Source organism: Oryctolagus cuniculus, chromosome 19, assembly GCF_964237555.1.
Source record: "Oryctolagus cuniculus chromosome 19, mOryCun1.1, whole genome shotgun sequence".
Classification (NCBI taxonomy): Eukaryota; Metazoa; Chordata; class Mammalia; order Lagomorpha; family Leporidae; genus Oryctolagus; species Oryctolagus cuniculus.
In genome coordinates, this window is record NC_091450.1 from 17,055,326 (window position 1) to 17,069,497 (window position 14,172).

A 14,172-nucleotide genomic window follows, 5' to 3' on the forward strand; every position below is an offset into this window, starting at 1 on the left:
AATCCAGCTCTCTGCTGACGCACCCAGGAAGGCAGCAGATGACTCATATGGTTCCCTGTCACCCAGATGGAGTTCCAGGCCTGGTCCAGCCCAGCCCCAGCCCTTGTGGCCATTTGGGGAGTGAACCAGCAGATCAAAGAACTCACTTTCTGTCTCTCTAATCTTAAAAAACAAAAACAAACAAACAAACAAAAAAAAACAAAAGCCACATTGTTGGGGTAATTTTTCCTTAGGACTATTTTAGCAGGGTCTATAAAAATGAATGTGCTGTATAAACAGAATACAAATATGAGAGGGTGTTCCAAAAGTTCATGGGAAATGTACATTATGAAAACTATGTGTGGACTTCAAGTGATTTTTGCATCAAAATTATCTTTTCATTCCATTTTCCCACCAGCTTTTTGAAACTCCCCAATGCTGACCAGTACCAAAATACAGTAAAATGAGTTTATTAAGTAATAAGTCAACCATAAGCACTTTCATCGGCTTGCTGTACGTCTCAGTCTGCTCAGAAAGGCAGTATAGGCAGCACATGAAATACTACATCTGTTGGATAAATGGTATTTTAAACCAACTGAAGTGAAAAAAAATTAATTCTGTTCAAACTTGTTTAATGTAGGTATGTGACTTCGGCAACAGGCATGAGAATGAACAGCTTGAGTCAAAGCCAGTGAACCAGAACTTGAATCTGGACCCTGCCCCTGAAGAGGCTGGAAGAGATAAGTCCTGTACACACTGACTACTTCTGGTTGCAGCAGGGGCCCAGGGAAGGCTGACTCAAGGAGGAAAGGTGCCACAGTCCATTCCTCTGTCCAAGATAGAGCAGTCAGCCATGGGGAGCCTCGTTTCGGAGGCAGTGGTCAGCAGAAGCCCCAAGGCCTCTGGATATGGTTATGCATCAAACAGTCATACCTTTAGCACTTTATCCACCTCCTGTTTACTGAGATCTTCTCCACACTCCTGGGTCAACCGAGACTGGATCATGTTCCGGCGTACCCGGTAATTTTTAGAAAAGATTTCAAGCAAAACCTGTCGATGCTTTAGCATTAAAAACATGTTATTATGGGAATAATGATCTAGAAGAAAAATATCCCCAGAACCACAAATCTAACCCCTTACTGCAGTCTCTAATCAAAGTCTGGCCAATGTGCTTCCCCCAGGACCCCAGTAAGATGACTACAGAGGGGCCGGTGTAGCAGGTTAAGCCACTGCCTGCAGTGCCAGCATCCTATGTGGGTACCAGTCCAAGTCTGTGCTGCTCCACTTCCAATCCAGTTCCCTGCTGATGGCCTGGGAAAGCAGTGGAAGATGGCCCATGTGCTTGGGCCCTTGTACCCACGTGGAGACCTAGAAGAAGCTCCTGGCTTTGGCCTAGCCATCTGGGGAGTGAATCACCAGAAGGAAGACCTCTCTCGCAAATAAATCTTTAAAAAAAAGCAAAGACCGTCTGGTGCTTTAGTAATCTTTAAGTTCTAGACAGGTTCATGGTTTAAGGCAAACTCTGGCCCTCGGGGTACATGAGTCTGCACTATGGAGCACTGCCGGTTTAATTCACATCCTACTCACTGGGCGCCTGTGATCCTCCCTGCCAGGGTGAGACCAGAGGCAAAATGACCACTTCTCCAACCTGAAGGTGCAGGACCCAAGACTGGATAAGGAATCCTTTGACCCCCATGGCCAGAGACCACTGAGGAGCGGTGCTGGAGGTGGGTGAGGCCAGTCGGTGGCAGTCACTATGCAGCTTTATGGAAACCTGCACCCCCAGGACAGTACCCACACTGGTTTAGGCCCAAATGAAGGGCACAGACAGCCTCTTCCAATGGCACACAGACAAGCAGTGTGGAATAGTCAAAATCAGGAGTAGGTGGGAAACCTGAAACCATACAAGGAAGCTTCACAGGGCTCATGGTAAAATGGATTTAAAGAATTCAAAGTGCATGAAGCCCTCTCGCATATGACTGCATTCTCCCCTTCCAGGAAACCCCCCTGCTCCTGGGGGAGATGGCAGGAAGTCTCCTTACCTGGTCACTCATGTCTCCAGACTCCCAGAGCGCAAACACCTTCTGCTCATCTGGGGACGCAGCAGTCTGTGGGGGAAACTGGCACAGCCTGCGTGTGAGGTGCTTGCCTGCCCACACCCTGTGGCTGCACAGCCACACCACCCACCTGGACCCACGTTCGCTGGCCATGGGTCCACTTCCTCACCTCACTGTGGGAAGAGGCCACCACACTCCAGCAGGGCCCACAAGCCTAGGGACTTGCCCAGCACCAGAGCTGGCATGACACCCCATGGATGTGCAAAGCAGGAAGGAAGCCAGGTTCTTGTTCCTCCCGTCAGCATGGCATTAGCTCAACTCTCTGCCCTGACATCTGGGGCCCTTCTACCCTGAGATGCACCTCTTCCTTCCTCATAACTCCTTAGGGGCAGCCTGAGGATTCCCACAACACTGAGAGGCCTTGCCTGATACCCACGCGATCCATACCACAGGGTTCATCAGGGTCTGAATGAGGACCAGGGAAATGGTGGCCCAGGGCTCTAGGCCCTTGAGAAGGGAGATAGAAAGGGAGCCCCAGGCGGCAGGCTCCAGGCTCAGCACTACAACCCCGGTAACGGTCATCGGCACACAAAACCCAGCAAGGGGCTATACACAGGCAGTCTCACTTGAAACCAGAGAGGCACTGAGTGCTCCTAGCCCTCTCCCCATGAGGAGTAGGCTGTCCACCGTCACACAACAGGAGTTAATAAACTCAAGTCCAAGTCCACTTGTTCTCCCTTGTGTGGAAAATAGAAGAGAGGAGATCTGAGGTCTCTTCCATCTTGGAGACGCCTACAACATGGTCCCCACGTCAGGATCACGGGGAGACACTAGCCCAATAGAGAAGGAGGAGGATGGCCGGGGCAGGGCCTGGGGATAGAGCAGGGCATCCAAGAATGGCTGCATCACCAGACAAGCTTGCCACCCTCAAGCAGGCACCTTCCTGGCACGGCTCGCAGAGAACTGGACCCACTGCTGGATAGCCAGGGGCTACAATCTCAGTACCTCCCACCAAAGCAGCTCCCCCCAAGCAGGGCCAGATCCTGAGACCACCGACCTGGGATCCACAGGGCCTCTTGTGCTAGTGTCTGCCATTCACAGAATGTCACCCTAGGCTGCAGGTGCTTCTGACCTTGGCACAGGACACGTCAAAGAAAGCCACAGCGCCCCTCACCCTATTGTCAGGTCTGGGCAGAGCCTGGGGGGAAAGACCAATCACAAAGGCCCCCTCTGAAACCAGACTGGCACTCTCATCTCAAAGAAGGGAAGTGGTCTCCAGCTCATGCTCCTCCCCTCCACCACAGGGTCCTCCCAATGACAGAAAAGAAGCCTGGGTACAGGGGCTCCCTCCATACCTGTCTAGGCACTGCAGAAGCGCTCAGCTCAGCTTGGCTGAAGCAGAAAGGACTCAAAACCTAGAGCCACTGCACTGAGGTTCAAATCTCAGCCCTATCGTTTGCTGGCTATGGGACCTGCAACAATTCCATTTCACTTCCTGGAAGTTGTTTCTTGGTCTGCAGGTTGCAAAGTGAATCACTGCCAACCATGGCAAAGCTGGCAGAAATGTGGGGTGCTGGCGCAGCAGGGGTGGAAACCTGGAAGGGAACCTGTGTGTACAACGCACTACTCTCTGCCCGGCAGCAAGTTAGGGTCTCCAGACACCTTACCGACATCCTACAGGCCAAAACCAACATCACCCACTTCACATGAGCTCAGTGCCTAAGGCTGACCTGCCCAAGGTCACACCTGGCTGCAGTTCACCAAGGAGGCCTGCCCCTCCCCACACCTGGTTCCCAGGGCAGATAGGGCCCACTGGGGCCACTCCTAAAACAGGCAGACTTCTCCCCTTGAACCTTCCTGTCAGGGGAGACCCTGGCTGCCCAGGTGCCCTGAGGGGTCAAGGGGTCCTGTTGTGCCCACCATCCCCTAGGCTCTACTTACAGGCACCAGTATCTGCTTGCAGCCGGCGGCCAGCACCGTATCCTGCAGCATGCGGTCCGAGATGCCGCTGAAGAGCGTGTGACCCGGGGGCAGGCTGGCCAAGTGCAGGTTGAAGAGGCGCTTGAGTTCACTCAGCGTGAGCACAAACTGTCTCTGAAAGGTGGCCTCCACGAAGGCCCTCAGTTCCCGGGCCACAGGGGTATTGGCACAGCCTGGGGGCGGGTGCCCATTGAAGCTGTCCCCACCCACTGCCCGCCCCGCAGGCAGCCCGTTGGCCAGCCTGTTGTTGAGGCCGCCACTGGGTGAAGTGTCCATGGGCTCCTCCTCTTCCTCCCCTTCTTGCTCGTCCTCTTCCTCCTCACTCATGGGCTCCTCCTTGATCCGCACACCAGGCAGGACTGCAGAGGCCCGGATCTGCTCCTTCCGCCGCTGCAGCTCCCGTTCCAGGAAGGCGTGGTTCTGCTGGGCCTTGGTTTTGGCTACTTGGACCCGCTGGTCCCCAGAGACAAGCCCAGTAGGCCCTGTGGAGGAAGGCAGCATTGCTCACGAGGGCACAGGACCAGAGCAGACAAGGACCTGAAGACAGAGGCCTGATGGGACAGCTGGGCTGAGGCAGGGAGCAGTGTCACCGCTCAGCCCCTGCCAGCGGCTCTAGTCCCATCCTCTGCGGACCCAGCAGGGCACGCAGGTCTGGAACCCACACAGCACAAGGCCTCGGGCCCTGAGGCTTTGCTTCTGGGCAAGTATTCAGCGGAGGTGGGGGGGGGGGAGGGGTGGGAGGGAGAGTCCAGGAAGAGAGGCCATGGTGAGGGTGGACAGGGAGAGCCACACAGCTCAGAAAAAGTAGCCCTCCTGCCATCAGAATGCCAGCGCAAAGCCCTCACACACCTGATTGTCCATCCAGCTTCTTTGGCATCGTTTCCTTCACAAGATTATAGACTTTCTCTAACCTGAAGAGAGGAGTAAACCCTTGTAACTTTAAACCACGCCCCCTGCCATCTGACTCCCAAAGGAAACAACCCCTCTTCAAGCCTGGAACCTTCTGGCCCCTGAAGATACTACGTAACTAGGGCTTGGCCAGTCCTGCCTGGCCCCACACAGGCACATGTCCACTTGGTGCCCCAAGGCCAGAAGGATTCCCAGCCCTCCTCCCCATCCCCCAGAATGTGTCAGTTCCTGCAGAGGGTGGTGTGTGTGTGGTGGGGATGGCTGTGTCGATGCTGTGTTGGAAGGCCTCAGGTCAACCCTGTGCACCACATGGAAGAACAGTGGCCTCCCTGCCCAGCTCCTCAGAGGCCAGCTGGGGGCCCACCCAGCGAGCTCACTTGGCCTGGATGCTGGTCCACAGCATGTGCTGCCGCTGGACCACGTCCGGGTGCTTCCTGATGAACTCCCCGTCGTAGGGCAGGAGGAACTCCCAGCCTTTGTTGATCCTCACCACTGCCATATGCTCCAGGAAGTCTTTCACGTCCTCAGCGCACAGCTGCAGGGAGGGGAAAAGTGAGGCCCAGCTTCCCCCATGCTGCTGCTGCCCAGGTCGGGACCAGAGGACCAGGGTTTAAACAGGACTTGGCTCCCAAACTCATGGGTGCTGGAGGGCAGGAGTGAAAGCCCGAGGTCTACAGGTCTCAGCAGCTCTGGAGAGACGGCTGTCACGGAAGCCTGTGCCAGGCCCAGCCCCTCTGACCGTGCCACAGGCTCCACAGCCACCCAGCAGAGCCCAAACCAATGCAGCTGCCTCATTCTGGACTTGAACCTCCAAAACCGTCAGCTGAATAAACTTCGCTGGGGTCCTGGGCTGCTGAGGCAACAGCTGCCAACAGGGGGCTCCACTTACTTTGGTCACCGCTGCCACCTCTTTCCTCACCACCCACCGGCTCTGCGTGAACTTCCACATCTGAGGAGAAAAAGTCACATGTTCAGGGGGCAGAGCTGGACTGCTCCTAAGTCTGTGCCCCAAGCCCACATGTCCTGAGGACCTGGGTGTGGCTCCTGGCCTCGCCCTTCCTCACCATGCGGCCTTGGGCAGTCAGCTCAACTCTCTGCCTCCTCCACTTTCCCAGTATAAAGGACCCCCAAGTTCCTCTGTTCCGACGCAGTGGGACCAGAACGCCCCCCAGAGCAAAATGTTCCCAGGGCAGGGGGTGGAAAGGGTCTGCTCCTCTGGGTCACGGCTGCAGCCCCAACGGTCAAGGCTGCTGTAAGGATTTAGGAAGGTGACACTGGGGTTCACCACCCTTCCTGAGGCCCTGCCACCCTATACCCCACCTTGCCTCAGGAGCTCTCAGGCCCCAGGATGGCTTCCAGAAGGACAGAGATGGGGATGGACGCTTGGGAGACACACAGGAAAGGATGACTGAGTCTCACCTGGGACCACTCGGGTCCTATCCCTAGGCCCCCTCCCGTTTCAGCACTGCACAACCCGTGAAGGGCAAGCAAGCAGGGCAGCTGGGGGCAGATCACACCTGTGCCTGGGAGCCACTGCTGCCCCCTGACAGCTACAGATGCATGTACACTGCTCAGGCACCAACCTTCCAAGGAGCTGGGAGACTGCATCAGGACGAGAGGAAAGGCGCTCTCTTCCAATACCTCGGTCTGTATGTGAGCACATCACGGCACCAGGGACAGCTCCGAGGACACTTGAAGCTACAGCACAATGCTGAGCACTGGGAGGCAGTGCAGGTCCCAAAAGCACAGGGTTCAGGGTCTTGGGAGGGATTAAGCCCCAGCTACAGGTGCAGTGGGTGACAGGAAGGAGTGCTGAGCAGTGAAGGTAGCACAGGCTCAGGGGGCTCGCGCAGGGAAGCAGAGGCTCTGGAACAGTGGTGAATCGGAATCCGTAAGCCTCATCAGTGCCACGTGTGGCCACGGGTCAGCGGTGCCAGACTGATTTCCCTGACAGCTACAACTCTGCCTCATGTCAAGCTTTCGATTTGTACAAATCGACGCCAAGGCACTATTTTAAAAACACCACGTAGGCCCATTGAGGAACGCTCCTGGGCCAGAACACAGCCCCTTTGCAACTCCTAGCACAGAGGAGCTCACAGCTACTCAGAAGCCTGAGACTCCAGGATCCACGAGGAAGGGGCATAGAGGCTGCAGCCAGGGCCCCCAACAGCGCGGGCTCCTGCACCTGCCAGCCCCGCCTCTCGGCTGGAGCGCCCCACCCACAGCAGAGGCCAAGGTCCTCGGAAGACCTGGGCTGCCCACATCTTCCTCCCTCACCCCAGAGGGAAGCCAGAGAGCTCCCGGTACTTACGACGAAGTCTCGACCCCTGCAGAGTACCTCCGCAGGCACACCACTGTGAGGGCTGGACGAGTCCTTGGGGTACAGGATGTCACTGTCAACACAAGCAAGGGTGAGGTGGCAGGTCAGTCCCTGTCCTCATCCATTCCCCAACTCTCCACCAGAGCTGAAGTCCAGGCTTTGCACTCACCGTCTAAGCCCCAGCCCAGTCCATGCCTCTTCCTAATCCAGGCAGGGCAGGTGCAGGCTTGAGCCCACAGCACACCTCGTAAGATCCATGAACACACATGGAAAAGCACCTCCTGCTTCCCCCAAGACTTCTTCGTCCTTCCCCTTTTCCACCTACCTCTCCCTACACTGGCCCACCCACTGCATGTTCAGGGAGGATTAGGGGCCCAGAGATGGACAAGCCTGGAACCTCAAGGAGCCCAGGACTCTTTGGAGGACACCAGTCCCACAGATGAAGCGTGTGTGACACCAGGGAAAACTGGTAATGAGGCAATGCACCTAAAGGACTGAGTAAGCTGAGGTCAGAGGTCAGAAGCCACAGAGTTGATGCTGCGATGGGTGTGAGCAGGCCCCAGGACACGGGTAGAACATGAGACTTTGGAGAGAACACAACCAGCCCAGAGAACTTCAGAGTACAGGCCTGGGGTGAAGGTGTCTTTGAGCAGGGTCCAGCCAGGACCCTGCAGCCCTGGAGCACAGCCTACCACCCCAAGCCAGCCCACACCTGTGGGACCTGTGTTCCCTCTACAGGAGGCCCTCCCTTCACCCCTGCTCAATCCTACCTGGCAACCAACTACTATGCAGTCTCTGAGGCTGGGCACATGGGGTGGGGGCCTAGGTTGTTCTGCCAGGGAAGGGACCCGCTAAGTGTATGCCAGACCAACCCCTGGCCCACAAGCTGCCTGGGGACAGCAGGGACAGCACCTGAAGGAGAACAAGGACACCGCACAGGACCATCAAGACACATCACTAAACAACCTTGTCAATTTGGCCTACTCTGCCCCCAGATGCAAAGGGACAGGGCACGGAAGGGGCGCTCCCCAGAGCTCCAGCACAGCCACATGGGCGGTGTCAGAGGAGGGTTGCAGGAATACTGGGGTAGGCAGAACACGCGAGTTCCAAGCCACAAAGGCAGCACTGTCAGGGCACACAGCACCGGACAGAGCTCAAGCTGAGTCATGAAGCTCAAGATTTCTTTTTCTCTCCTTAATAAAAAAAAAAATATTTTTTGGAAGATGGAAAGAAGACAGAAAGATCTCCCATCTGCTGGTTCACTCTCCAAATGCCCTCGACAGCCAGGGCTGGGCCATGCTGAAATCAGAAGCCAGGAGCTCCATCTTGTCTCCCACATGGGTGTAGAGGACCAAGTACTTGAACTGTCACCTGCTGCCTCTCAGGGTACACACTAGCACAAAGCAGAGATGGGACTTGTACCCAGCACTCCGATATAGGATGCAGGTATCCCAAGAGGGGCACTCACTGCTCACGTTCGAACCCAGCTCTGTGGCTGCCCTGCTGAAGGACACCGGGCAAACTCCTTTGCTCCTCTGGGCAGAAGTCCTCAGCTGTGTGCAGGGGCAGCCACCCCTACCTTTCACGCATTCATGGCCTAAACACACACATATGGTCCCATGTAATAGGTGACAGGCCTTCGCAAAGCTCTTCCATAGTGAAACGCTGGTGGAACACTGGACAACAGCCGCAAGGAACTGACAAAGTATGTCGAACATCTGTTTCCCAGAGAACAGTGCCACCATGTGGCCACAACATGCATATTTGGCCAACCAACTGTGAAACAATGGACCTTTTGCAGTCACTTGTTTTCTAAATTTGGAGTAACTAACGTGTCAGATTGTCCACTTATACCACACTATTAAAAAGTGAGTCTTTATTAATGCACTTTACATTATCCCATTCAGAAAGTAATATAATTCGCACGTGCATAAAATATAGCCACCCGCATGTACCAAGGGCATACTGTGTGTCTCCACTCCCTTGAAACTGGTGGTCTCATGGAGGCGCAGATGGGCTCGTGGAGGGCTCACTACTGAATGTGTCAAGCCACCACTCAAGACTTAAGCACCCCAACAAGACACAAAATCCACACTTGGACACAGCATAAGCCAAAACAAACAGAAATTCCTAAAAGCAGCCAGAGGCAAACACATCGATTTCCTTCAAAGAACCAAGAATTAGACAGTGGACTTGTCAACAGAAATGGCAAAGTCAGAGTAAACAAAATTACAGCAACACGTGGAAGGGCAATAATTGCCAACCTCAATTTCTGTCCTCTGTATAAACACCGTTCAAGAACAAAAGTAAGGGGCCAGTGCTGTGGCGCAGCGGGTTAACATGCTGGCCTGAAGTGCCGGCATCCCATATGAGTGCCGGTTTGAGACCCGGCTGCTCCACTTCCCATCCAGCTCTCTGCTATGCCCTGGGAAAGCAGTGCAAGATGGCCTAAGTCCTTGGGCCCCTGCACCCACGCGGGAGACCCGGAAGAAGCTCCTGTTGCGGCCAATTGGGGAATGAACCACTGGATGGAAGACCTCTCTCCCTCCCTCCCTCCTTCTCTCTCTCTCTCTCTCTCTGCCTCTTCTCTGTGTAATTCTGACTTTCAAATAAATAAGTAAATCTTTAAAAAAAAAAAAGTAAAAAATAGACATTTCCAGATAAACAAGGAAGTCATCACCTGCTGACCTGCACTGAAGTAAAGATTATGGCACTGTTTAGGCAGAAGGCTATCACCCCAGAGACAAACTTAGACACTGAAAGGATGCTGAGCAAAATAAAAAGGCCAACACATGAGAGAATGTGGAGAATTCTTTCTACATTTGGTAATGTCTTGTGAGGTGTGAAACAGAATTAAAGTACACAGATGCTCCTCAACCTAATAAATTGATCACCAGTTAAAACTACTGTAAATCAAAAATGTTTTTAGAAACAGGTGTTTGGTACAATGGTTAAGATGCCACTTATGATGCCCAAATCCCATACTGGAGTAGGTAGGTTCCAGTCCTGGCTCTGCTTCCAATTCCAGCTTCCTACTAACACACACCCTAGGAAGCGGAAGTAATGGCTCAAATAGTGCTGCCACCCCCATGGGACACCTGGATTGAGTTCCAGGCTCCTGGCTTCAAAGCATGGCCATGGCCCAGTTGCTGTGGGAATGTGGGGAATAAGACTGCCTCTGTGCCTGTCTCTGTCTTCCTCTGCCTTTCAAATAAATGTCCTTTAAAATGCACTGAATATACCGAACCTACCAACCACCCTAGCTTAGCAACACAGGGCACTGGAAAGCGTCGGTTTTCCCCTCGTGATTACCTGACTGGTGGGAGCTGTGTTTGAAGCCACTGCCAGCACGAGAGAAGATGGGATCACAAATTTCTGGCCCAGGAAAGGATCTCAATTCCAAACCTAAAGTATGGTTTCTGCTGAATGTGTATCACTTTCACACCATCATAAAGTCAACAAAATTACAAGCCAAATCATCAGGAGTCAGGGGCCACCTTTACAAATACAATGGCATATGAGTTGGAGGAGGGCAAATATAAGAGTCTAAGGTCTCTGAACTGAATTAGAAGAGAGTAATGAGCAGCTATCATTTCAACTGTGATGGAGGAAACTGTGGAGTGCCCAATAAAAGAATCAAGAGAAAAGAGGTTCCACATTTGCAGGAAAATCATGGGACACGAAAAGGCAGCTGGCAGAAGGGAAGAATGAATATCAAACAAACACAGGCAGGACAGACAGACATCAGAAATTATATAAATGTAAAGGGTCAGGCGCTCTCACCAACAGACCACAAAGCAACCTACCTCTTCACCACCCAGTTTCCTTGGACTAACATCGCCACCTTCTGGATGCCACGCAGAACAGCTACAGAGTCGACAGAGGGGCCCAGGAGGCTCATCAAGTTGGCAAAAGGCATGACCTTCACTGGAGGAGGAGCAGGAGACATTAGACAGGGAAGCAGGCCTGGCCCTTATTGTATCCACATCCGCCCCCTACAGCCCACACAGCTTCATCCCCGAAACGTGGATGACAACACTGGCAGTAGTAATGGCTGACGGTCCCGAGCTGCTCAGCACTGTGCAGACCATGGAACCCTTAAAGATTCCACTAGAAAGGAGCCCCTGAGGGAGACAAGGAGAATCTTGGGAGGACCATTCTACTACTACTCCCCATAGCTTTTGAGCCAGTAAGCGGCAGGGCCAGGACTGGAGCCCAGGCCACCTGGCTCCTTCAGCACTGTGTTCTGCCCACCCCGAGTGAGCATGGGCAGGGCCTGGGGAGGGTGCAGAGGCCATCAGCCCAGAATCCTGGCAGCTGCAGGTGCAACAGGGAGCTGTCCTCCACTCAGGGGGCACAGATCTCCCGCTGGCATCTCAGAGGAGCCCAGGCCTGGGACGTGGCTCAATTGAGCAGTCAGCTCTGCTACCTATCAGCAATGGCCCCTAGAGGATCTGGCCCTGAGTCTATGGAGAAAAAAAAGCCAGTTCTTAGGGTACAGATGCTAGCGAAGGCTCCATAGAACCATGCAGGTCAAAGCAGTTTACCATGAGAACAACCCTAGTTCCTGTCACATGCAGGCTGTTCTAAGTCCTTTAGAAGTCCCATCCTTCTCAGTCCTCACATCAACCCAGCAACTTGCATTAGTCTCTTCACAGATAAACAGCCAAGACTGAGAGAGGCAGCGAGAACCCGGCTGACACAGGCAGAGTGGTGACGACAACAGCTGAGGGGTCTGCAGCAGCACTATCCACCAGCCCTCTCCCGCAGTCAGGCTGTCCCAGACTCCACTTGCCCTAGTGCCAGCGGGGCTGAGGTCTCCGGGAGGGCAGAGCGGCACCCACCATTCTTCATCAGGATCTTGATCTGGTCGGCCAGGGGCAGGGTGCGCAGCTGGGCCATGGACAGGACATTGCTGGGGGCCACGGGCTTCTCTCTGTGGGAAAGGCAGCGAGGGCTTAGCGGAAGCCAGCTGGGGCGAAGGGCCATCCGCCCGCCTCTACTCACTTCTCTTCCTCCTGGCTGGGCGGCATCAGCATCATGAGGTACTCACTGTAGGGAGAGAAGGAAGACTCAGAGCTGGAGCAGCCTCACCAGCAGCCCCAGGACAGGGTTTGGGAGGGGTGCAGACAGCTTCATGCAGCCCTCAGCTCACATGAACACCCCCACAGAAAAGGGATCACCTCCTCCCAGGCCCTCCCTCCTGACCCTCTCCAGAGGACAGGGTGGGATCCTCCCTCATGCCAAGAAAGGCGCCACAGTTCAGGGAGCCCACACGGCAGGTCCCTCCCGGGCCACTGGCCAGCCAATCCCACCTGGGCGACTTGATGAGCTCCGTGTTCTCTACCCCGCTGGAGCCCTGACACAGCAGGTACTGGCGCTCGTGCTCAGAGCGGCTGTCCTATTGGGGAGGGGAGGGAGTTTCAGCCAATACCCAGACCCTGGCATCTCTCCAGGCCACCCCGCCATCCACAGTTCTCACCCCTGTATCACCTTCCATTCCAGCCTCCTGCTGTCCCACTCCAAGGCCAGCCACAGACCATGCCCAGCCTCCTAAGCATGGCCCTTTGGCCTCTATGATGCACCTTCCACCAACCCTCCTGGCTTCACAGCCTACCCAGCCCCAGTGCCAAAGCACCCAGTCTGCAATGCAGAACAACACCAGAAGCAATTCAGATAGCAACTAACATACACCAAGCACCTAAGACATGCCCAGCTCTGTTCTGATGGTTGGGTAATAACAACACGGCTGCAAAGTAACTCCATGACATTATTGCTTTTCCCCCTTCACAAATAAAAAAATCGTGGCTCAGACTTTTTGAAGTCACATAATAAGCAGCAGCAGTGTCTAGAAAAGTCTGACCTCCAGTTTAATGCTCTTGTCAATGCAAATCTCTTTGAAGGAAGTTCCCAGAGGAATCAGGAGTTGCCCTCTCCCCCACGTTGGGAAGCCCTAGGCCATCTTGTCTTTGGAAGCTAATATTCAGTTGCTTCCCTCATGCAATACTGAGTCAAGATTAGGTTCTAAAGTCAAGGCAGGAAAGGAAAACTGAGTATAGTAAACCCCTCTGTGAGGCAAGCCAGGAACTTTGGGGCATAGGACAGATGGCAGGTTCTACCACATGGCCAGGTGAAGGGTGTGGCCTGTGCTCAGGGCCCATGCTACATGAAAAATTCATGACAGAGATCAAAATGGAAGAACAGGGAGGGAGCTTACTGCTCTAGTCTAAAGGAAGACAGTTTAAAAAACGTGGGGGAGTCGGCACTCTGGCATAGGTTAAAGCCCCAGTCTGCAGTGCCGGCATCCCATATGGACACCGGTTTGAGTCCCAGCTGCTCCACTTCTGATCCAGCTCTCTGCTGTGGCCTGGGAAAGCAGTAGATGGCGGCCCAGGTCCTTGGGCCCTGGCACCCAGAAGGAAGACCCAGAAGAAGCTCCTGGCTCCTGATTCGGATCGGCGCAGCTCCAGCCATTGCAGCCATCTGGGGAGTGAACCAGCAGTTGGAAGAACTCTCTCTCTCTGCCTCTCCCTCTCTCACTGTGTAACTCTGACTTTCAAGTAAATAAATAAATCTTCAAAAAAAAAAAATGTGGAGAGAGTACAAGCTCAGGGAAGGGTTAGGGAGAAAATGGCAGAGGAAACTCCATGTAAATCAGAGGGACAATGGATCTGCGTGGAGGGTGTGGATGCGCACAGCTCAGGACCCCAGCAGCCGAGAACCTCAGCACCAGCTTTGGAGAATGAGGTGAGACCAGACTGCAGCAGCCCAAGCCACTGGCGATAAAACTGCAGGAAGAGCCAGGCATGAGTCTGCCTTGGAGCCCTGTGGGGGACAGTGTACCTGCCAACCTAGAGGAAAAAGAAGGAGGGCACATTCCTCTCTCTCCCCGACCACCCAGCACTGGCGTCCAGCACTGCTGTCCTG

The 14,172-nt window shown here is 54.2% G+C and overlaps 1 protein-coding gene across 6 annotated transcripts in view; it reads right to left on the reverse strand.

Annotated features, from left to right (window-relative positions):
* The window catches only part of POLR3E (RNA polymerase III subunit E), a 36,093-nt gene that overhangs the window by 984 nt on the left and 20,937 nt on the right, over positions 1-14,172 (reverse strand). For all 6 annotated transcript variants that reach the window (XM_017342517.3, XM_008257867.4, XM_017342516.3 and 3 more), the window contains 11 exons: positions 12,561-12,646; positions 12,253-12,297; positions 12,090-12,181; positions 11,052-11,172; positions 7,237-7,318; positions 5,815-5,874; positions 5,303-5,460; positions 4,866-4,927; positions 3,978-4,498; positions 2,022-2,099; positions 913-1,038 (listed from right to left, as the gene is read on the reverse strand). In XM_017342517.3, coding sequence (XP_017198006.1) covers positions 913-1,038; positions 2,022-2,099; positions 3,978-4,498; positions 4,866-4,927; positions 5,303-5,460; positions 5,815-5,874; positions 7,237-7,318; positions 11,052-11,172; positions 12,090-12,181; positions 12,253-12,297; positions 12,561-12,646 — 1,431 coding nt within the window. The remainder of the gene's footprint in view (positions 1-912; positions 1,039-2,021; positions 2,100-3,977; positions 4,499-4,865; positions 4,928-5,302; positions 5,461-5,814; positions 5,875-7,236; positions 7,319-11,051; positions 11,173-12,089; positions 12,182-12,252; positions 12,298-12,560; positions 12,647-14,172) is intronic.